General features: G+C 41.1%; 1 protein-coding gene across 1 annotated transcript in view; it reads right to left on the bottom strand.

Moving 5' to 3' along the window:
- LOC308111673 (transmembrane protein 132C) overlaps positions 1-25832 on the bottom strand; it is a gene marked incomplete at its 3' end in the record, with an annotated part of 313423 nt that overhangs the window by 5171 nt on the left and 282420 nt on the right. Inside the window, exons 7-12 of the mRNA XM_080466658.1 lie at positions 13513-13718; positions 8641-8704; positions 8333-8464; positions 6879-6956; positions 2382-2444; positions 1098-1226 (exon numbers count right to left, since the gene is read on the bottom strand). Of these exons, the coding sequence (XP_080322784.1) occupies positions 1098-1226; positions 2382-2444; positions 6879-6956; positions 8333-8464; positions 8641-8704; positions 13513-13718 (672 nt within the window). The remainder of the gene's footprint in view (positions 1-1097; positions 1227-2381; positions 2445-6878; positions 6957-8332; positions 8465-8640; positions 8705-13512; positions 13719-25832) is intronic.

Here is a 25832-nt window from a genome sequence, read left to right as displayed (position 1 = left end):
TTGAGAAACATTGTGTTATCTCCCACCCACCCTCGATTTTCACAATAAATTGTTATTTTCCTGCTTTCTATTATTTCCTCAGTTTTATTAAACAGTCTGTTTTTCTTTAACCCTAATTTCTTTTTCCTCCATGACCCGTCTATAGTTGTACCTTCTGTCCACAGGTGGACAACCTCAAAAGTATGAGTTGCTTTCTAGTCCAGTCGGCCTCCAGGTAGAAACTGAGACGAATGGTACAGTCCGTATAGCAAAAAAAAACAAAAAACTGATAATGAGATGTGATTGTGAGGGGATGAAAAGGTTTGGGGGGGTGATAATAGTTTAAGATTGGCTGATTAAACAACCCTTGGCTATGTGATTAGAATCAACAATACCATCAGTGCTGCAGTGTGTGTGTGCGTGTGCGCGTGCGTGCGAGTGTGTGTGCGCGTGTGTGGGTGTAGCTGGTGTAGGCAAGTGATTCTCAGGGCATAAGTGAAGAAAACATGGTAAGACAGGGCATTGTATATATTTTGTTTACATATAACAATGTATTAGACACATGGTTGACTATACTGTATATGAAATTAAGTTTTAGGCCTCAACCATGAATAAAAATAGTGAATGGAGGCTTTTGGGTGGTTGTAACTGGAGCTCAAGCTAGAAACAAAAAAAAACCCCACACACTCGTAATTAGAAACTGATTGTGGGAACGATATGTGTGAGATGATGTTGGTGGTGTGCAACTGCTGTCCGTCATGTATGATTACAACCTTCGGGGGTATTGCACTCAAGATGGGAGAGGATTAGAATGTAGTTCAGTATCTAACGTGTGTGAAACCTAAAGGCGTCCAGGTTGTCCAAACAACTTTATCAAGTGCTAACTCAATTCCCCAAAATACAACAATGTGATTATGTTTCCTCCCTGCAGAGGTGCTTCTGTTTATAGTCTCATTGCAGGTACAAAAAGCAAGTTTTCCTCATGAAATGATAATAGCTTCATGAGAAGTCTTTGGTTTGTTGAGATTCAGAAAGTTTCACCACCCGTGTGTGTGTGTGTGTGTGTGTGTGTGTGTGTGTGTGTGTGGCTTTGTATGGGTGCCTGGAGGGTCTCCTACCTGTTTGGGTGTGTGGAGCAGGTCTGTAGCAGTAGTTGTCAGCTGTATAGCCTGGGAGTTTCCAGGACTCGCCGCCATGCCGAGGGACAAAGACGCCACCAGCTGCACTCCCAGATCTGTGATGGAGACCTACACAAACAAACAAATCATTGAAAGAGCCAGTAAACCGTCTGACTAACGCTTTACCGGCTATTTATTGGTGAACGCCAGTAAGGAAGAGATGATGATTGGATTGTCCTCTGTGACACAAATAAAAGCTTTACAACCTGCCTCTTGTTATTCCTACTTTTGTAGACAGAAAACACACTCGTTTGGGTTTTTAATTTCCCAATTACTGTACGTTATAGACTTCTAAGTCTATAAAAAGTTCCAAAGAGCAAAGTTCTATAAATCCCATGATAAATCAGGGGTGTCAAACATACAGTAAAGCAGAGGACTGAAGCACTGAAGCCCCATTCACAGATTGGTTAATGTGAAAACATCCTTTTTGTTTCAGAAAAGTTTCACATTTCCAAGGCGACGTTTTGAGAACGACGTCCGTTTACAGAGAAATGTCAGAAATGCTGAAAACGGTGAAATTAGCATGTCGGGCAACTCGCTGGGTATGTTGTTGCTTTAGTATTGGAACCACACACACACACGCACGCACGCACGCACGCACGCACGCACGCACACACACACACACACACACACACACACACACACACACACACACACACACACACACAGCTCTATAAGAAACATTTTAGTTAAAAAGCTAATCAAATTTAACTCTGAAACAAACAAAGACAAGACATTCATTGCTTGGCCTAATTCCTCTATGTCACTTATATACATCTCATTAGTTTACATTCACACTATAAATAATCCAAATAAATCTCTAATATCTTTCTGTCTGTACTCTCTTGCCTTCATCCATTATCACGTTGTTTTTGGATTCAGTAGAGGTAGTTTCTCCCCGCCTGTTCTACATCTGAAGACCTGACGAAAACAGATAACAGCCATTCGTCGAGCACGGTAATATTAACCTCCATGCATGGCCTGGTACTGTATTGCTCTGTGTGCGTTAGGTATGAGTCGTTTCCATTCGGCGCGAGGACATCATAATCGACATGTTCACTTGTTCTATGAGGCGCTCCGGATGTTGTTTCCTTTAAGATGCCATTAAGTTAAGAATTGCTCCCTTGCAAAACCACTGATCTGAAGGATTGGATTGAGGAACACACGAACATAACTGCTGCTCATAAAATGCATGTCGGAAAACAAGGCGATGAGTTCTTGTACCTTGTCGTCCAGCACGGTCACGGTCTTCTCTGCAAGTATGGAGTCAGACAGCGGCGACAAAACCTGCAGTCAAACACAGAAGAAATGCAAGAACTTTAAGTCAATGGGAGTCACAGGAATGATGATTCTGACATGTTGGATGTTCACTAGTGCATTTGAGAGTGGTGTTTGTCTCTCCACACTTCACCCCATCGTTCATAAGAGGAGCATGAGGAATCCATAACAATACACCGCTCTGATTGATCTTAGGTTAATCTGGAGATCTTCAAGAACAACATCAAAGCTGTCTTACTCTACGGTGCTCCGACCTGGAGGGTAAAACCATCACAGAAAGGCTCCAGGGGTTTAACTAGTGACTGCGTGCCATCCTTGGGATCCGACAGCCTTTGGTAATCTGTAACGAAGATCTACAGGAGATTTCCAACCAGGAAAGAATACCGAGAAAGAAGTGGAGGTGGATGGGCACACGCTCAGGAAACCCCAGGACTGTGTGACAAGACGAGTGCTACTTTAGAACCTGCAGGGCAAGAGAAGACTGAGGGGGAAGACCGGCAGAGCAGGACCTGCGTCAAACTGGGTCAGACGGGCTGAAGATCCCTGGTTTTTTGTCTCAAGTGTCATAAATGATTATAAATGGAAACCATAAGGTCCTTCCACTATTACAGGGAAAACAAAGATAAACAGGTTGAGTGTGAGAAATGCTGCAAAACAGCTGGAAACATCGGTGCATCAACGAGCTTTTGTTGCTGGCTCAGCGATTACTGCCTGAAGGTGACAGTGAAATGTTTAACATTGTCAGCGGAGCCGTGAGAGCTAGTTAACACCGCGGCGCTTTGGGCCACATGAAGCGGCAGTTAGTCAGAAAGCAGACACACACACACACACACACACACACACACACACACACACACACACACACACACACACACACACACACACACACACACACACACACACACACACACACACACACACACACACACACACACACAGTTGATGAAGTGAGCCTTGTCTATCTACGCACTGCGCAGTACGCTATCTGTCATGTCTGAAACACACACTGGGCAAACACGGACCTGTTAAAGGAGACCGCGCTGTGAAAAGAAAATGCTGGTTCCAAAACACCACTGCTATCATGTCACGTCATGCAGAGTGACACGCACGCACGCACGCACGCACGCACGCACGCACTGTGGGGTCATTTGCTAGCCCTCTTACACAACAGCTGCATTTCAACCAAAATGACCTGCAACCTATAGTTTCCAGGTACTTTTCCAAAGTTTCAGAAGTTTTCAGTAGTAAAGCCGCTCAACCAAAGAGGTTTTGGGGGGTAAAAATAAAGCTGAACTAACTTTAGGCCTTGTGATCCATCACAAAAAAAAAAAAAAGCAAAGTTGTGTTGGTTCCAAGTAAAAGTTCACTCTGTGGAAAAGCTGTGCAATTTCTTTCTATTCTTTCCTATTTTCTTCTTGAGATTAAGCGACTTCTATCATGGAAATTGATGGCTCACACTTACCGTTCTTACATTCAAACGGTTTCTTTGCAACACGAAGACGCAGCCATGCTTACACATCCTGAATTGCAGCTGTGCTCGACTGTGTCTGCATTTAACTAAGGCAACAAACCCAGAACTAAAGAGAAGTGAAAGTAAAAGAGGGTGGATGAAAGGTGAAGAGAGACTTTATGTGTGCGAGTGTGTGTTAGCGAGCTGGAGCGCAAGCAAGGAACAACCTAAATGGAGTAAGTGTCAGAGGGAGAGAGACAATGACAAATAGAAGAGGACAGAAAGTGAGAGGGGGCAGAGCGAGGCAGGAATTGGGGTGCAGATGGAGAGAGGGAGCAGCAGACAGGCAGCGGCACAGATTAGGAAGCCTCTGCGTTGTCGCATACTCCTCCACCCGGCGACAGGAGGACAGGCAGATCTGATTGGTGTACAAAGAAAATCTCAGAGCGAACGTGTCGGGGCGTCAAACTCAATCCCACCCTCAGCGAGGTAACAAAATGCGGTGATTGACGGCTTTGGGATTGCTGTTCAAGACGGACGGAGAATAAGAGGGCCACAAAGAGACACCGGGGAAGCAGAGGAAGAGGCGAGACGCAGGGAGACGGAGCTGGGGGGTAAAATTGAAATGTCAAACTATCAAATGACGGCTGCCGAGTCTGGCATCTCGATGGGAATGCTGAGTAAATTCTCTCTCCTGGCTCCCTCACGGTGCACAGCTGTCAATATGTGTGCATCTGTATAGCTGTGTGTACGGACGCCAACACACACTCAGCTGTTCCCCGTATCCCCAAGATATCCCCTCTGTGCCGCACTCAGCTCCATGCCAGCCTAGTTTAACACACACACACACACACACACACACACACACACACACACACACACACACACACACACACACACACTGCACCGACAAAGTTTGAGTTGTTGTGGGCAGTCCCTAACCTTTCTTTTAAAGGATGATTTTACTATTTATTTGAGATTCTTTTCAAAGTTGATCTCACTGAACACCACTCTTTAGTTTTTATACATAATAAAATATGTCTATGTTTAACATTCCTTACACTGACGCATAACCACTGGATGTTTTTTTCTACAGGTTAGATACTATATGGTGTGTGTACAAAATCTATTTTACTAAAGTGATTTTTTTTGCCTTTAAATCTTAAACACATGATTTGGATGTGTTGAAAAGGAAATGTAATTTTTTTGGGGGGGAAGAAGGTCAAAATGCCTTTTTTAGGTTATTATGACAGTTGTAAAGTGTCGTGCATTATCACTCGTATCTGTGATTCTACAAATCATTAACAAACAAACTTGGTAACCATGTTGATTCTACAACAGGTCATCCCCTTTCTGAGCATGTTTTAATGGTCACGTCCAACAATACTCCAGATTAAAGATGAGTTCACTGGACCTGACCAGATCCCAGTCCAACAGAGCACCAAACAATTATCTCAGTTTTAATCTGGGTTCATTTGTAAAAAGTTCTGACACATCCACTCATCCATTTCATTTCTCCACTCACTCAGCAGGTATAAAGGGTTGTGGTCATTCTGACACTGATATATAGAGCTGTGTGTTTTCTGCATAATTATGATAGGAGATGTTGTAATGTTCCATGATCTGAACCAGAGGGAACATCTAGATGTGAAATAAAAAGAGGTCCGAGGATGGAGCCTTGAGGAACCCCACAAGTAATTTTCATATGCTCAGATTTATAATCTAAACCAATTTAGTGCAGTGCCAGAAATTTCAAACTATTTTTCAAGCCTGTCCAGCAGTACGGTGTGGTCAACCCGGAAGCAGCTCTAAGATCCATTAACACAAAAAGCGAAGCTCTAAATGTGTCACTGCTCACCAAGATGTCAATCACAACTTTATTAACTGCTGTTTCAGGTGCCGTGTTTCGATCTACATCCAGACTGAAAAACATTGACGGACCGGTTTTGTGCCATAAAAGCCTTATAATGCATAAACACTACACAAAGGAAAACTCACACACATCAGCAAAAGCAATGTTTCTGTTATGCAGCTTTGAGGTATCACAGAATACCAGTACGAAGATACCAGGCTGTCCTCCCTGTTCCTTGTGTGTATGTGTGTAATTGCCGAACATCACACCGAGATGTCAGGAGCCAAATCCAGCAGTTAATTGTGGATAATTGTGTAACAAGCTTGCGGGGGAGGTTTGTGGTCGCAGGAGAAGAAGAGAAAGAAGATAGTGTTTACATCAGCGGCCAGCTTCTCCCTGTCATGTGAAGTGCCAAATTACACTGCACTCGACCTAATCAGACACTTACCACCGCATCTCTCAGGACCTCTTGTCCCAGAAAGAAAAAAAGACATTAAGTATACTGCTTTGTTGACAACAACACAGTTTTAAAGAAAAGCAAAGGAGACTGGTACTGAAGTAAATGACCCATACTAAAGGTTGTTAGTTTCTAATGTTTAAAAGCAAAATCCAAGAGACTAACTTACACACCACAGGAGATATTTTCTATGAAATTCCTTTTGCAGAGAAACAGACAAAAAAAAGCTCTTTGAAAAAACAAACAAAAAACAATTTGTGAAATTCTGTCTTTTGGAGATTGTGTGAGGTCAGAATGATGTGGACCCTTAACGATCACTTCATTCTAGAGGGGAAGTGAACATTGAAAATTGAAATCTACTTGAGGCCCTCACAAAAACAACCGATGTAAATATATTGAATCAAAACGTTTACTGATGACATGGTGATATTGAGACAGGATCAACGGAGGATCAAACTGAAAAACGGAACGCTGCAAACTGTGCAAGACATCGAGACTGAGCTTAACAAAATTCGCTCCCTCCTCTCTCACTGTGAGCAACAAGAGGAAACTGCGAACGCCACACGTCACGCTATCAGACACATTTTTCCGTGTGGGGTCACGTGTACAAAGAAAGATTTGTGAACGGAGTGTTTCGTCGGGGTGGAGTCCCAACTGTGTTCCTGCAGATCAAAGAGTTGATACCTGAATGGTGGTCATTCCCAGGTCTCGCCCCACTAAGATTCGTCCATCTATTAGTCTGGCAATGCGATGGTCTTCCACCTGCGGGGCAAAGAAATGGCTATCACTAAATGCGACAAATGCGACAAATTTGCATCTCCCATTTGAGAAACGTTGAGCTTATTATCTCTTCACCCTGAAGTCAAAAAAGGAGATCGATCTCAAGCTTGTAACTCGTCTTAGTGGACAGATGGAGCTGGTTTATAGTAGGCATAAAACCACAGCTAAACATCTGTAAACTCTATAGAATTATAACACGGAGCAATGGAAAACTGACATGTAAGATATTATGTCTATATGGAAAAGTATTTGGGTCACTCAAGTAATAAAAAAATTATCTATAGGAGGTTAAAACATCTTTTTATCTGGTAGTTTGAGAAAAAAAACTTGAAATACAATGTTGAGCGTTTTTTTTTCCTCCATTTTTATCTATTTTTTTATTTTATTATACGCTTCGAAAGAAAAGTTGAAATACAACGTCGCAATTTTTTTTTCTTCATTCTTTCCTCATTGTGCACTTAGAAAAAAACAGGGTTGAAATACGAAGTGGAAACGTCTCCTCTGGTCCACCTGGAATCTTTTTCCCATGGGTGCCCAAATAAACACATCAAATCACATAATTCTTCACCAGATAGGGTTGCTCATTGCTCATGAACATCAACTTTTAGAAAGGATTTGATCCAGCCGATGTGGTAACAAAACTCTTTTCAAAGTAATTTACTTGTACGTAGGCATGACGGTATGTTCTGTTTGTTTCACCAGTTCATAAAACTGCCTGTAACACAGTAGAAACAATCGCATGCTCTGGCTATTTAAACTTTTTTCAAAGTGCACGATGGAAAAACAAAAGTCAACATTGCATTTCCACTTTTTGTTCGAATTGCATGATGAAAAAAAATCGACGTTCTATTTTTTTTAATTCATGAATAGCCCTAATATTCTTCTCTAATGTCTATCATAACATGAGCATTGAAAACAAAAGAGATGAGTAGTGAGTAGAGCTTCACATGAAAGTTTTGATATTGATTAATGGAATCTGAACACGTCAGATTTATTTTTAGCTTATCATAGCATTCTGTCACAGTAAATAATGCAGACGAACCTGAATATGACGGTGTAATAACAAGTAGAGCCATTCTCACTGATCAACGTGCTGCCAGTCTAAAATACTTCTTAATCGGGAAGGTATTATCTATTGGTAAAAAATGAAATGGAGGATGGAATTATCACTGTAACTATTGTTTGCACCTTTACATGAACCTTTGACGGCGAAAACCAGAATAGGCTCTCCTCCATAGGCTCTCCTCCATTTTCTACAGTCACTGATAAAAGGACCCGTGGTTCTGTAATGCTCAATTGTAACCGAAATAATGTCCTTACCCTGATATTTATATTCGTGAGAATTTCCATCGACCTACCTTCAGCTGTTCCAAGACCAAATGAGTGATATCAGCTTGCCAGTCGGCGCCCAACATGTAGACCATCTCTCCTCCTGGGTCAGAAGGCTCTGCGACAAAATGGGTGAGGACCCGCACCAGAGCGTACTGGTACTGAAAGGCCAAGAGAAACATCGTACGTTAAACCACACAATTTGCACTCATTTCATTGTGGTAGCTTTTGATAACATAATCCGCCCAGAGACTTCTTATTAGCCTCTCCCGTCCATTTGATCAAAGGTGAAACTCCTTAGTTTCAATCTGTGATATGAAAACCAATCAAAAATCACCTGCAGGGTGCAGCCTTTGCCCTTCCTGTCATCATCCTCATCGTCCTCACTGTCTCGGGTAGGTCTGGGTAGAAACCAGAAGGAGAGATCATTAGAAGTGGGTGAGATCATCTCATAATAAAATGCCCCCTTTTTGATGGTCTATACTCGGCTTTAGCTAATCTACTGTATAATCTCCTCTCCTGGTCTTGCTTTAAACCAGATGGCACTTGAACAACTTGAACAGTTCTCACAACAGGATTGGGGTTTTTTTTCTGAATGGTGGTATTAAGAATAATTACTACTGTGTCAACAGTACTCATTGGGCAGTGCCTATGCACTCCTTTCTCCCCTGGAAGTTCTGTGTGGAGGTTGTTTGTGCCGCCAAGGAGTTCACCACCATAACACCAGGGGGCGTAGAAGGAAACCGCATGAAACTTGTTGGGAGTGTTTATTTTCTGGTGATAACTGTGACTTTTAGCGTAGCGTGCAAGCCAGCAGGCCGTAGAGGCGAGCTACAAGACTTGCCTCACGCACGTTGTCGTCCATATTCCCGGAGGTGTGTAAGGCGTGGATGCCACCGCAAGCAGAATTGTTTGCCCCGCCCCCGGGTGGTGTGTGATGTTCACTCTTGCATTTAACAGAACCTCTCCAATAAAGTGTATTTACGACATGATCACCTGTTTCTTAACGTGCCCCATGACGTGGTAGAGTGGACCAATCACTTTGTCTTATTGTTACATTTTCCAAACAGCTTACAATATTTAAATTACTTTTGCATTTACAATGATTGGATTTTATTACTGTGTTGACGTGTAAAAAACAACAACTATTGACATAGTGTCACATTAAAAGCTCAATTTTTTTTATTGTTGACAATGTCAAATGCGTTTCGGGTTGATAATGTGATCCAATCTCTGAAAATAAGAAACAACCTGAGAAAGCTTCAGACGCACTACCAGCGTTCAAACCTGAAAATCCTCCCTTTTCCCTTTTGCTCCTGAGCTGATGATCTATCTGTTTCTCTCAGATACACACACAGAAACACAAATTCTGTCCTGCGTCTCCCTCTGTGTAACATTTACCCAGCACCACATGCACGCAGGCTCACACGAGATCGGTCATTCACACAGGGACACACACACACACACACACACACACACACACACACACACACACACACACACACACACACACACACACACACACACACACACACACACACACACACACACACACACACACACACACACACACACACACACACACACATATATTATAGTGGCGCCAGTACCTGTGGTACCCAGGTAATATTACAGGAATTCTCTTTCCATTTCCCACTGCCCCCATCGTACATGTGTCTGTGTGAGAGTGTGCGCCTAATAGTGCTTGTGTTTCACTCTGTGAGACAGTGGTTAGTGGAGATGGAGGTGTGTGTGTGTGTGTGTGTGTGTGTGTGTGTGTGTGTGTGTGTGTGTGTGTGTGTGTGTGTGTGTGTGTGTGTGTGTGTGTGTGTGTGTGTGTGTGTGTGTGTGTGTGTGCTTGGTGGCAATCTGAGCAGAAATTGGTGAAATTGAAAAATAGGCCCAGCCGAACAGAACGGAAGGGAAGCAAGATGGGGAATAGTAGCAACACACACACACACACACACACACACACACACACACACACACACACACACACACACACACACACACACACACACACACACACACACACACACACACACACACACACACACACACACACACACACACACACACACACACACACACACACAGGAAGTATACAAACATGAAAGCAAAGAAGCATGCAGGAAAGCAAACATTCAGGTCACGGAGAACAGGGATTGTATAATCTAAGAATAAAAGGACATGTGCACTTTTTGAGCTGACTGGAAATTACATTTGCGGGATGCAAGGCAGTGGGTTCAAAAAACATTCTCTCATCATGAGTTCTACTTTTGTGTTTTGCACATGGTGGTAGAAAAAAGCCTGCTCTAAAGTAGTTTACTATTATTCATGAATTAGTCACTTGAAGAAACCTAATCTAACAAGATTCAGATGCATTAAAATTCAGAATGCTTCTCTAAAATGAAGTCCAAAGTTCAAAGTTGAGGTGATGGGCTTTCTGATTCCTTCTATCACAACTATAAAAATGGTTATTCAATATGCATATCTAGTAGATTGGGATCAAGGCTCTGAAGACGTCAATTCAAAAGGTAACTTTTCTTTATCCGATGGAGGTTTGCCTCCTTGTTTAGGCTCCGAATAATTTGGCATAATAGATTTATGAGTTTCAGCTTGTGGGCAGCCACAGTGACAACATCCTGTAGGATACTTAGAAATCTATTCTATCTGCATTGTGGCATCCAGTTTACACCCTGAGGCAGAAAGGCAGCTGCAAGTCATGATGCTCCCTCTACCATACTTGGCTGAGAGTTTGATGTGTGGTGTGATTTTCATGGCATACATATAGTACAGGATCATCTTTTGGAATAAAAACACCATTTTCTTTTCACATGTGAACCATGTTTTTCAAGCATCATGACGAAATGTCTCAAGGTTAATTGGTTACGTTAATTAGGTAACATTTCCAGCTCATGGTCAGCAGGGAACAACTCCGGCGCCCTGCGACCAAACATTTGATAGAGCATGCTGAGTGCCTCGTCTTGCAGGTTAGTTTGTGACAGTATTTCTGGGATGCATTTGTGATTTTGTTTTTATATTCATTTCATATTTTTGCACATTTCTACACCAATGATTTATCCCATCCTGCCTGTGAGGCTGAGTAAACGTGCTTGTTGGGTGAAGGTTTGGTGGAGAGGGATATTCTTCCTTCAACAAGTGTGGCTGTGATAAAACCGAGCAGCAGGCTGCCACGCAGGTGGCTGATATAAAAGCAGTGAACACTGCTGGTGTGTATCCTGTTGCTGCTCAAATCGAGGCAGTTTTCGATCCTCTGCAAGGTACAATTACTGAGAACCTGAAAAATTATTCTGTGCAGTGTGTGACATTAGGTTGTGAAAATCTGGGCAATTTGTACAAGTATAGATGGTTCAAATTGTGTTTTTTTTTCCATTGCTTTCATAACAGAAAACACCCAAACATTTTACTAACTTAACTATATTCAATCATTAAGGAACCAAAAATATTGATAAATAACATTTTTGAATGTATCTTTTCTTGTCCTGTTTTTTGATACAAAGATTTTGTCCTTAACGAAAAATAACAAACTGAGAATTAAAAAAAAAAAAAAAAAGATATATAAAATAGCTTATACCCCCCCGCCACACACACACACACACACACACACACACACACACACACACACACACACACACACACACACACACACACACACACACACACACACACACACACACACACACACACACACACACACACACACACACACACACACAAAACCAGAACATAACAGCATCTGTACAGACACACAAAGACAATATGAACAAAATCACACACAAACATCCTTTGATGGACTTGCTTTGTCTCCCTCGCCAGTGAAAGCAGGAAAATTCATTCAGTCCCTGGTGACGGTGCCAAAGCCATAATAGGCGTCATCAGAATAGCCCGGTGGACCTTGACCTCATAGGAAATCACTGCGCTCTCAACCTCTCTATTCAATCAACACTACACCATACACACAAACACACACACACACATACGCACATAAGACGGGAGAGGCGGTCGCTCACAAGCGATTTTTACGCATTGCCTCGTTTCATTCACGTGTGCAGGGATAGGGGGAAAAGTCAACAAATTACATGTTCCTGGCTTTTGTGACCCTATTAGGCAACTACATGGACCAAGGCGTGAACTGCAGACTAACAATTCAATTGATAAAAAAATAAACAAAAAACATTTCGTTTCAGGAAAGTTTCATTTCAGAAAACATGGAAACGGCAGAAATGCTGAAAATTATGTAGTTAGCACACCGGGCCACTAGAGGGTGCTGTTATTTGTTTTTGTCCTGAAACCACACCCATGTTACATGGAGAGAGTCAGAGCAATTACAAAATGTTGTGTTTTCCCCCCCATTTACACAGAGACAGAGCGTTTTCTAGAAAGTCTCTCTTCTGAGTAGCAATAACATTTTATCCATTGCAGTCGATGTCCAGACTCATAGAAACAGTATAGAAACAGACCTAACGTCACCATTTTCAGTAGTGCCACACAGTAAATCGCACGTTTATCATGCCCCATGTGTTCTGACTAAACTGAACTAAAATTGTTTCCTTGCACTGGTCATTCAAATGCTAATGCAAATTAAAATGAGATAACTTGAAACATGTAAGTGTGATCAATTGCTGCGAATGTTTAAAAAAATGTACAATGAATTGCTATCCCTGCACACTTCATACCTGGTAGCCAAAGGACAAGTAGTTAAAGAAACACAAATGAAGAAAAAAATGAGAAAGAGAAAAAGTGCTACTTTTCTAAATATGCGTCTGAATTGAACTGCAGATGCACAAAAAAACAATTAAAGAAAGTACAGCCCATTCAGAGCTGGTGTAAATGAAGGGCAAGAGAAAAACACAACTTGTTTGTAATGTGTTTGTAATCATTGCAAATCATATCATTATTGGATTATCCGTTTACTATTATCGCACAGGCCTGGTTCTAAGCATTTATATAACGTTAAACGTTTAAGCTTTGTGCATAACCTTGATAAAGTCCAGCAATCGAGGAAAGACAAAGAAATGAGAAAAGACAGTGTTGGAGGAGAAAAAAAAAAAAAGAACACTGATGTCAGGGAAGCAGAACAAATGTTTGTGCAGCATGAGTCAAAAACGATCACGCTGATGCTCGTGCTTGCACCTTCCACTACACGCTCCCGTCCTTGCCTTCTCCTTCCCCTCCCTCGAATTACCTCTTGTTGGTGACGATGGGAACCCGCCAGCCTTTGACCTGGCTCAGCTCGGTGTCTGACACGTCGATCTGCAGGGGAAGCTTCGGCACCCAGACGGTGAGCTGCAGCTGGGTGGAGAGGTGCAGGTAGGTGAAGTTGACCGCTAGAGACTGGTGGCCACGCATTTCCTTCCCGTTCACCAAAACCTGGTCGCAGTTTGGAGAAACCTGAGGAGAAAGAAGAAAGAATAGAAGAAGAAGAAAGAAAAGAAAAAAAACAAGTCTGTGAAAAGTCGTGCAGAACGATGACTTCCTGAATTCAGATCAAACAGATGTAGCACAGCGTGTTCAGCAGGAGCAGATGCATTCTCTGTTGTAGCAGGTTTCTTTTGGAAGATTTCAGCAGCAGATCAGATATTTCTCACTGTTTTTCTTTGGGAGCACTACTTTTTTAAAAAAAAGTGGCTACAAATGGTCACAACGAAAAAAAAAAAGAAAATCCCAACACTGTTGTGAAAAGAATCCAGTAGCACCCGAGTCCATTCAAACAGCCGAATGCTCACTTTCCCATTGAGGGTTTTTCTGTTGTGTGTTTTTTAAATTTTTTATTATGCGCTGTGACCTTTGTCAATGTGTTGTGTTGCTTTTGCATTTATATTATGACACTTATAGTCTTGCTGAGTGTTTTCTATTGGAAATATGGCTTTTGCATTGAAGAAGTAATTGCGTTTGTGTAGTGACTTTTGGGACTTTATAGAATGAGCTTTGGCCATCGTCATTCCATCTCAATACACTTGGTGTTACGATCAATTCAACTGTCCAAAATAATAATATTTATGTTCATTGCTTTATGTTCCATGATGGAGGAACCTTGGTCTTGTCTGATTCTGCTGTTGTCTATGTATGTATCACCAGGTTCCCTAAAGGTTCCCAATCTTTCTCATTAATGGAGACTTTAGCAAAGGCTCTGCGCAAAGGGTTGGACGGTCAAGTTTTTCTTTGTTGTTGCACAGAGTATATGTGATGAAAATGACTAGATTTTCACAAAATCCAAACAATTCCTTCATAAATGTCTTAAAATCGTCTCCTCTCGCTGTTGCATTCTGCATATTTTTACAAACTCACCATGACAGCATGGTTTTGGGACTCCGCTCACAACGAGGTAGTGAAAGTTCTTAGCAGCGTCACTGATATCTCAGGTCTCAGTGTTGTGTTGTGTTCACTACGGGCCCTATGACTGACACCCCTGATAATTGGGGTACGTTATCTTTTGTACTAGTTTCAATAACAACATTTATGTTGTGTAGTTCTGCACTTGTGTTATATTACCTGCATTTGTGAGGTGGCTTAAAAATGTTTATCATGGTGCTTGTATTTTGTTTTGAGACTTTGTGTCGTATGTGTTGAGCAATTTGCCTATCCGTTGAATTGTAATAATGTGGCTTTTGCTTTTGCTGACCTTCTGGACCTCATAGCTTTAAAGGTGCAAAGTACTTCCTCAACTAATAGCCACATATATTTAGCAAAAACCAAAACATACCTGTAGACAATGTTTTAAATTCCGTCTTTTATGGGGCTTGTATGTCGTCTGTGGTGAGAAATGCAATTATGTAATTTTGGAACACTATTATTCAAATTGTACTGATACTGAAGGGCACAAAATGTGTGTGGACACTAGATTATTATGGTTGTAATTCACAAAGCCGACAGCACCCTCGCAGATAATTTGACAGGCAGAACAAGTGGAAAAAGCCTGGATTTGGTCCAGTTTTGTTTGAACCATTCTCATCATTCGACTGTGCGACTGATTGAGCCGACGCCTGACCGGCCCACGTGTTTTACCCACGATGTTGTCAGGCAGAAAGGGGATGCATTGTAACTCCACATCAGCACTGTAGCGTTACTCTCATTGATTGATTTGCACGTTTGGTGTATAAAACACCTGAAGTCAAAATGTCTCTACTATTCTGCATCATTACATCACAGAGAGTTTTCAATGGATCCTTAAACAAACAGAAGATAATCAGTCGACTTACACAGAAGTAAAAAAAAACAACGATGTATTCTCAGTTAGAAAGTAATTACACGATCTGAGGTTGTGGCGGACCGATAAACCAGATGTTCATTGTCTTGGTGATAATAATTAACATAACGTGTAACAGTCAAAGGTTGTTGTGCAGGTCAAGCTCAAGTTAAGTGAGTTATGTTAACAGCATGACACATGTTGGAAAATGCACATACCGTAATTTCCAGACTATAAGCAGTGCTTTTTTCGCACGCTTTGAACCCTGCGGCTTAAACAATTCATGAAATCCAAATTGCCAAACAGGTCACCGTGGACCAACGAAATGGTTTTTATTGGTCCGGTTGAATTAACGGTGAATCACACTAAATTCTTCCGATCAGTCGTTTTGCGCTTCATGCACACAACCTCATCATGGAAAACACATGAAGAGACACGTATGATGCAGCTATCAAGTTAAAGACGATCGAGCTGACCATCGATGAAGGAAATAGAGCTGCTGCATCAGTGAATCGATGGTGAGGCGTTGGAAACGGCAGCGTGAAGAACTGACTCGATGCAAAAAGATGACAAAAGCTTTCAGAGGTAAGAAAAGCAGATGGCCCGAAATTGAAAACGTTCTTAAGGACTGGGTGAACACACAGAGAGCAGACGGCCGAGGTGTTTAAACCATGCAGATCCGACTGAAAGCCAAAACAATCACCACCGGTGTACAGGGCTTCCATGCTGAACTCGCAGGGAGGGCTTTTCTGCAGCAGGTGGACGACCTGCGCACACGCACACACACACACACACACACCCATGGGTGTGTGCGGTCAGATTTGCGGGAATTGATGAAAATATGCACAATCCCGACAAATCCACGGTGAAATTCATGCCCTGTTACTTCCAGACAAGTGTAGCCTATATATGTCCACTTGTTTTTATCTTTTTAAACTTGGTGGGTGCACCTTTTACTCAGATGTGCTCAATAGTCCGGAAATTACGGTAAAATGATAATGACATAAATTTGTTGAATTGCCCAAGTAGGGTGGAGGTCAGACAACTAGTAGCAGTAGAGTTACATTGAAAAGGTTTCAGTTCAGCTCTTCTTGTTTTGTGATCGGACTCATCCCCGTTCCTCCTCCCTACATTCACAGTTGCTCTTCATTCAACATCACTCGACCAGTAGATGATGCAATAAATTAGCACAGTTGCCTAGAGTCCCGATTACATGACAACATTTCAACGGAATGCATTGCCTTTGCGTTTTTGTGCCAGAAAAGTTTCGCATTTACACAGCGAGGTACGAAAACGACGTCCGTTTACATGGAAATGGCAGAAACGCTGACAACGATGTAGTTAGCATGCCAGGTCACTAGTGGGTGCTGTTTGTTTTGGTAATGAAACCCCACCCACTTACGCACGGCGAACAATGGGAGTAAACAGGCATTTGTGCGGCGAGACGACAATGTTGGATTGCTAGGCTGAGCGACTGTCAACTATAAAACTATCGAGTCCCAGGAGAACATGGTCTGGGAGTCATGACACTCTGGAGGCCGCCATTGTTGTTATTGTCCATCCACTCACGCATCAGCAGAAGATCTATGTACTATGTCCGTGGTGCACATCTGTGCTAACCGCGTTTCGGAAAAGTTGCTTGTTCCCTTGTCTGCACCAAGACTGAGTCGGAGCACTTATGAAAATTTCCAAGTTGAGAGTTGTTTTCATAAAGTTGTGTTTTTAGTGGTTCAGGATTTTCACTTGAAAATGTGGCCTCATGGGAATAACATTTGTTTGATAGAAGACAATGGACTTTCTGTACAAAGTCTTCATGTTCTACCGGTTCTTACCAAAACTTTCCCTCACAATCCAAACATGTTCGGTGGATCGAAAACCGTTGTGGTTGCAGATGTGTGTGGTTGCTAGTGTCTCTTTGCTACCTTTGATATAGAGTAGTGACCTTACCCTTACTAGTGATGTCAGCAAACACTTGATGTTCAAAGTTGATGAAGAGGGTACAGAAGAAAGATGTATGGGTCGGTTAAACAGCATTCTATGGTCACAGCCACAGTGCTTAACAAACTGCAGTTTTTATCCAACCAGACAGCAACATCGGTCTTTAAATATTATTTATGAAGTTTCTCTACATTGGAATATTGGTGACAAAACGTGCAATACTGTGTTATTATTGGTTAATAATCAAAATTTCATCCATGTTCAACCTCAGTACCTCAGTGGAGGACAAACTCAGTAACAAGTGTCAATACAAAATCATATTAACCACTGCAAGAGCAGTAAATGTATTTATTGTGATTCCTTTGTCTCACTGTTTGGTTTTCTTTCCCTCCCACTCGTATTTCTTGATTCTTTTTATGTTTCTGCACCTTTCGCCCAGTCTCGGCATGTATATAACCTCTCCTCCCCCTCTGTCTTTACCCTACACTTATCCTCCCTCTTCTCACACCCACTTTTGTCTGTGTACCTCACAATTTTCTCTCACTCTACCCTATTTCACTCTTGCCCTTACATCTAGCATTTACCTCCTTTTGTTCAACTTTCTTGCTCAGTCTGACTTTTTCTGTCTTTCACAGAATCCACCGTTACATTTCAACCAAGTCTGCAATAAATTATCTTTACACTCTTTATACTAGACACAGTAAGCAATCCACAACGACACCCACACGTGGAAAAGGACATTTGATCCATTCAAATGAGAAATGAACTCCAAAACATAGAATACAGTTGCATTTATATCAATTTCACCCCAACTGGCAGCCACCAGCATGCAAACACTCCAACGGAAATTCTTCACACCAAGACACAAAAGACCGTAATTATTAGAAATGATGACAAGAAAATTAGACTCTCAAATGTACAACTATTGTTCATTGTGTTTCTGTTGGATAAACGTCTAACAGCTAACACCGGCAGAACTCTTACAACTCTCCGTAAAACTGATTTTGTGTTAGAGAAATTCTATTGTCTTCACATATACAAACGATTGAATCTCAGTATCACGCTAATTCACTGGAGGAAATTTGGTGATTTCTTTAGATCAAAAGTTACAAAGTGGTCGACCTCTGGTATTTGGGACTGAGGCAACGCAAAAAGTAGGAAGAAAAGATAGTTTATATGGAGGAAATGTTGATTTATGCGTCTGAGGACTTGGACCCAGGAGATTTATACTTAAGCTCTTAGTATAATCAAAAGAAGAGACGTTTTTCTTTCTCCATTGTTTTTACCTTAACCCCAGAGGTAAAGCGACATTAACACAAGTATAATACCACAATGAACATTGATATTAAAGACAAAAGTTGTGCTACCTGCAGCCAACCAACTAACCCAATAAAAAATAACTATATTTCCCGCTAACTGTAAAACATCACAAAAGCAGGCCAACATTAACATTATGATCTATTTATTACAAAAGCTTTTTTTTGAAATTGGAGCTTATTTGAACTGGTTCTGTCTGAAGCCACCGATCCAACGTGTCGCCTCGATCATGATGGGACCCGGTGTTGTAGTCAAGACCAACTAACCAGAGATCGGGTCAAAATCAAGACCAGAGTGTCTTGATTTTGCCAAGATAAGACCAAGACTTTATGGAGCCAAGACTAAGTCAAGCCCAACAATTTCGTTTTTGTATTTTTTCCCCCAAAGAAACCATATTTTAGCAAACATAGTGAAGGGCCAATAAACAGTGTGTTTTCAGACCACCTGTGGAATGGGGACTGAAGTCTAAAGTCTGGAGTAAGAGCGGAGGAGGAGGTGGAACAAGTCCCTCTACTTCATGTTTATACTACTGATAAGAGTTGACAACGTTCATTAAAATGGACTGACCCACTGGAAAAGATTAATTATTTATCATGTAAAACTTATTTCACCAGGAACAATTTCTCAGTATATTACAATTCATCACCCTAAAAAGTTCTCAGATTCTCATTAAAATTAGATTAGCATGAAATCACTTATGTCACAAGGGCAATAATATGCTGCCATAGCAATATTTTTTTTATATATAAAGCTATTAAATATTATCTTTATACTATCTTCTCCAAAGAAAAACAAGACCCTTTTTTTTTTTTTTTTTTACTTTTCTTCTATGTTGTTAAGGGAAACTTTTCCACTTGCAACAGTTGCTTATGCAACTTTTTCATTGTTGGAGGGAATAACACAGTGAAAGAACTGTTTGACTCACATGTAATAACTCCATTGTGCGCCTGCTCATGTTCCGACCGGGTATAAAATCACTGAGTGTTTCTACCAACATATAGTGAGTGGCTACAAATTAAAGATGTGCTCATTGTCATTTTTCTCTAATGTGGTGTTGTTTGGTATTGTGTATACCAAACAATTATGCAGGTGCAGAATTGGAAATTTAAGAAAAACAGTAGTTCTAATTTTCCAGACCACAAGCATTTACCGACTTTATTTAGAAATTGTTTACGCAACAACGTTTTCAAGTGAAAACAGAAAACTTTCCTTGCGTTTTTAGGTGTCCGTTTACATGACGACGGTGCTCTGAGCTAATGAAAATGCAACTTTTTGAAAATGGTTTCCAATGTGGAATTTTTCGGGGGGATGAAACCCCAAAACAACAACCTTACACTTCTTTTCTATGGAATCGGGGAAAAAAAGCAATGTTTCAAAAACACTGACTTCATATGCACGGGAGAAAACACAACTTTTTTGAAACGCTGTCGCTGCACAGAGGATCCCCAGCCGTAGTAAATCGTTCTGCACAGGCACAAATACAAATGGGAACATTTTGGTTCAGTGGAAGCCCTTGGAAAATGTTAAAAATTTGATGGAAATTTATTTATTCCTATTTTATGAAGGAAACTGCTTTCTTCGGTTGCACTATTTTAACAAGAACAGGAGATGCAACAGGAACAGAAAAGTGGAGTGAAACATTTAAAGCTAGAGCTACCACATTAAAACAATACTGTGGGAGAGTGTGAAGCACAATTTTCATCAACCTTGTCAAAACAGCTCCCAAGGTGGAACTTTTTGAAAACGCATGTGTCTTGTCCAGATTGTCGTTGTACATCTTCATCTTGACATGCAGCTCTTTCCTGGTGATTCTCTGGTGTTTGATTCCTGCTGGTGTTTTTGAACTCTCTGTGTATTTTTTGACTTTCCTTTTGCGTCAGACTTTTTGGATACCTCTGCCTCTGACTTTTATGTGGAGTCTTCCTTTGCATTCAGTCGTGATCCGTGGCAAACAGTCGTAGTAAATAGTTCTTCTGCACAGTTTTGCACTGCGAGTAAACGGGCAATAACAAGAATGGCAGCCTCCAGACTGTCAGTCCATATTCTCTTGGGGCTTGGTAATTTTATAGTTCAGCCACAATAATAGCAATCCAACTTTGTTGTCCGTCCATACAAATGTCCATGTATCCCTCATTGTTAATATGCATAAGAGGATTGTTCCATGCTGCATGTGTGTTTGGTTTCCTCTGTGAAAATAGTATGTGGTTGAAATGTATTTATCTTTAAAAATGTCACCTTATGGTTAAAATCCCCTCTTTGTTTTAAAATTAAGAGTAGTTAGTTGTTCATGAGTTATCATGCTTTCTTTACACTAGCTCAAACTGGGTTCCTCAATCTTTTCTCCATAGAAAGTGGAGATACTTTTATCATTACCCTACAGTGTACTAATCACCTTTCAAGACCCGTTTTCCTTCCCAGCTGTCGTTCAAATGACGATATAAAGAGATGGATACACTTTGCTTAGAGTCGGATTGGTTTGGAACTGAGAAATAACAGCCACCTATACCCTCTGCAGTGATCACTTCGCAGCAAATCTTAAAATAGATTTGTTTATGTCTTGTTAAAAATCAGAAAAGACATGTTTCAACATAAAACTAAAGGCCTCAGTTTTGATGTCAGACCCCGACCGGTTGTTATTGTGTTATGCCGAATCACGCTTCCAACAAAATTTCCTTCGTCCTGATGAATACACCCAAGTACAGAGAGAAACTTAGACACGTTTGTGTGGCGTGACTGTTTTTCTGGCTTCCCTGGGAAACTCTTTGATCTCAAACGAGGTTAACATTTTGTGCATCAGAGCTAAACCGTTTCTTCTCCATCAGCTCTCACCTATTAATTTCTTCCAATCTAACTTTCTTCTCGACGCGTTCGCTCCCCGAACATAAAAGGAAAAGTGCCCAACCCTTCCTAGCTCAGCTTCCTCTTTTCAATTTCCCTTTTTCTTTAACTTTCTCAGTATCTCTTTCTTTCCAACATCCATCGATTCCCTCTCTTGACCCGCTCTTTTGCTTTTGTCCCCCCCCCCCCCCCCGCAATCACACCGTCTCCTTCTTCATCTTCCTCTCTCTCTGAAACCTGATTTACCGCTTGTTAACATCAAAGGGATGTTAGACTGTTGGTGCCTCAAACTATTTCTCCAAATCATTTTTATTTTCCAGGTGTAAATCAGTTTGAAAACTGCACGGTTACGGCGGTCGGGTTTCGTTTTCCAATGAAGGTATAAGACAAGTCGGATGGGGGGGGGGTCAGCAGAATGAGTCTTCTTGAACTACCGCTGTCGTCTTTGTTCAGGTTTTTTTTTAATCGGGTTTGCTGAATTATACTTGCACCAAGAATGAATAGCCCAAAGGACGTTCTTAGAAAAATCGAGTTTTAGACAAGTGGGAAAGTTTGAGGAAACTTTTTGGCTGGGAAACAAGAGACATTCATGAAAGACAAATTTCTTTTCGCAGAATCGGAAAGTGACCTGGAACTTTAAAAGAAAACATGTCCTTAGAATTGAAATATAATCCAATTATTTGTTTGTGTTTTGAATGGGACATCCGATTGTCAATAAAGGCTGTTACCATTTCTTATCAGTCCCAAAAATCAGACAAATTTCAACCTTAGTCGGCTGTTTTCAATGAAATACATGAACATGAGAGACAACCAGCTATTGTTGTAACTACAATAATGACGAAAATCGCAACAGGGGGAAGATTCGGTGGCCAAAAGTACGAGATTAGAACAAGATAAGGGTTTGCATTTCAAAGATATCCAGGTCAGCTTTAGGTACAAAGGTACTTATCCCACTTTCTCACTCAGAGACGAGAACCTGAAGAACATTTTAATACATTTGTTTAGAATTAATTGAAATTTTAAATCATAAAACTTTGGCAAATTGTATTTGTACTAGTTGTAGTACTGGAGTATATGTTTTAAGACAAAAGACTCTTATTATGTTTTATTTGAAACATAGTGTACCCAACCTTCTGATGTAAAAAAGCCAAAAACTCACTCTGGAAGTCCTAAAAACATAGACATTAAAGTGCATTTATGAGGGCACAACAACACTTTAAAATGAATCTCTTTCCTTTTTTTTCTGCCATTCAACTGAAAGTGCTTGCTAAAAAGGTTTACAGTAAAAGGTTATATTGTGTCTTTGTTATAATCACAGCAGGTTTCTGACTCCACCCATACACCACTTTAAAACTAAGCAATTACCACAAACTTTACATTGTTAAGTGAGAGTAATCATACTTTTTTTTTCTGTTGTTTTGTTTGCCCTTTTCTCTTCCTTTCAAATACTCACCGGAATATAATTTTGTCAGTGCGGGTCCCCAAAGTGGAGCTGCACAAACTTGTGTGTGTCCTCATGGCACATGGCTCCGGAGCACAAAGCCAAAATTAAGCGAAGTGAGCTGCCAGACACATGATGTGAAGATAGCAACACTGCATTACTGCATGAATGGCGGGAGACAGGGACGCTCAACACAAACATACGCACAGCTGGGGACATGGCAATGTCACTTCTTAAGTTCTGAATGCCTTTTCTGACTGATTGACCCCCCCCCCCCCCCCCCCCCCCTCCATTTATTCCCAATGTATCCAATGTTAGTCACCATTTAACATAAACAACACAGTAACCTCGAAATACAAGGTAAACCGTTGTGAGGTCTTGAGCCATTGGTTAAGGGACTGTAAAGGTTATAGAATACATACAGTAGATATGTACTAATCTGTACTTGATAATAAAACCCAGAAAAACATAGGTATGTAATCATTTACAAAAAAAAGGGAACTTTTTTTGTACTCAGTTACAGATAATGGCTCTGCATTGAGTCTTGCGAATGATATTCTGGTTGGGGTGATTAGATAATGTTACACCTTAAGTCTCAGGCAAGATCGACTTGCATTCATCCGTCCATCCATCCATCCATCCATCCATTGTCACCCAGATCACCTTGCACCAATTAAGAACCTTTCCTGCGGGTGGTGAGCCCAATGGAAGGTGGCGCCCGGCGTGGGACATGAACCCACTACCTTGAGATTGCGAGTCTCATGCTCTACCGACTGAGCGAGCCGGGGCCCAAGACTTACATTCAGTGAAACTAAAATATGAGGGGACGGCAGTGTGAAAGCAAGTGGGCAGAACATGCTGCGTGCATGCATGTGTGGTTTCCTCTCAAAAACAAATAATAGCACCCACTAGTGGCCCAACAGGAAAACCACATCGTTTTCACAACGTTGCTGTGTAAATGTGAACACTTGGGTGTAGATTGGTTTGAGTGTTTGTGCCAAAAGAAGCAAGATCGATCCAGAATAAAACAAAAAGCAAAACAATTTAGGTTGTTTGAACGTGTTCTCCTGTGTCACACTGTATTGTGCACACTTTAAAACGGTTGGGAACTTCAACCTTATGGAGCTGTTGAGCATATTTTAGTGTATTTAGTAGTAGTAGTAGTAGTAGTAGTAGTAGTAGTAGTAGTAGCTTAAAAAATCTCTGTGCTCTTTGTAAATACAAAAACCAGCTGGGAGGCACAAAAATGACCAGAATAACACTAATATCATAATAATATTAATAATAATTTAACAATTTCCGGTGTTATTAACTTAATAACTTTTTTTTTACATGTTCAAAATAACCAAGGTCAAAATTGTAAAAGAAAATATACTGAAGCACGACTACAAGACAAAGACGAGGAAAGACTGAGAAGAAGTGATGCGGAGCAACAGCACCTCGAAAAGAATTGTGACATGAGCTTTTTATGAAGAGGTTCTATTTTATTGAACAAAACTGAATTCCACTTACGTCTCAGCCCTCCATCGTAGTGCTAATTTTTCATGGAGCCTCTTAGGTAAATGAGTGGCCCACCATTTGTTTAAAGTAATTAAGTAAGTCATCAATATATAGCACAACATTATATTTACAGTATGTATCTAATGATCGTTCCTAACTTGTTAGGAAAAAGGACATATAAAGATATTATTTAGTTACCAAAAATGGTGAAAGGTTTAGGTTAACGTAAGAGTTCGCACGTGGCCACCCGGACAAGTTCCATGTTCTTTTGTTTCAACACACTCGTCCGACATTTGCTGGTTTTGCTTTGCTTTTGTTCAAAATATGAAGTTTAGATGGAACGATTGTCACTATGACGTGATGGGCGAGCCCCATCTGCGACGTGCGCTGGATCTGGTCCACGACGATGGACGAGATCCAGCGCACATCCAGATGGTGCTTGGCGTGCATAACGGAGGAGACACTTTGGGTGAATTTGTGCTTCGCAGTGACAACAAGTCGGTCATGGTGTGTTGGGTATGGCCAACTTTTTCAGTCGTGCAATCATCAACTGCCACATATCCCTACTCTCTCCGAGTCTCTAGAAGAAATCAAGTTCAGAGACTCTTATAAGAATCTGTGTCACATTACTTGGTATAAAATAGGAATATCTAGAAAGATATGATAACAAAAAGACCAGCTCCAAACACAAAGCACTGCCACACCTCACCGCTTATCATTTATTTACCTCCACGAGATTCTTGAGGTTGGCTGCTGTCGCACAGACACAAACACAGTTGACCACAATCGCACAAATCTGGCAAAGAGTAACACAAACGGTATGTGTGTCGGCCACCAACACACACAGATCCACACCCAGACTTAGAACAAACGGATTGTTTTTGCAACTAAACAGCTGAGTTGGAGGTTTAAGGACACTGAGGAATGGATTTAATCTCTGTGTTTTCTGGGGGAGAGAGGGGGAGAGAGAGAGAGAGGGATTGAGGGAGGAAAAGAAACAACGGGGAAGAGTGGGGGTAAAAAAGTAACCGAAAGTAAAAGTGTGGAACTCAGCAGTTAGGACTTGTTCAAAACACAGGCCGGAATAACAACAACAACAATAACACCAAAAACATCCTGTCTTCACCTTTATAATATACCACAAACATCACCACAGAAATTGTACGAACCGGCAAAGACATTTGCTGCAAACTTTTCAAACTTTTCTGCAACAGTTCCAAGGGAGAAAAAAACAAACAAACCCTGATCTGAACTGTTTAAAGTCGGTTTTGTCAAACTGAAGTGG

This window comes from Lipophrys pholis (genome assembly GCF_963383615.2).
Source record: "Lipophrys pholis genome assembly, chromosome: 7".
Lineage (NCBI taxonomy): Eukaryota > Metazoa > Chordata > Actinopteri > Blenniiformes > Blenniidae > Lipophrys > Lipophrys pholis.
This window is presented reverse-complemented; position numbering and strand designations above follow the sequence as displayed.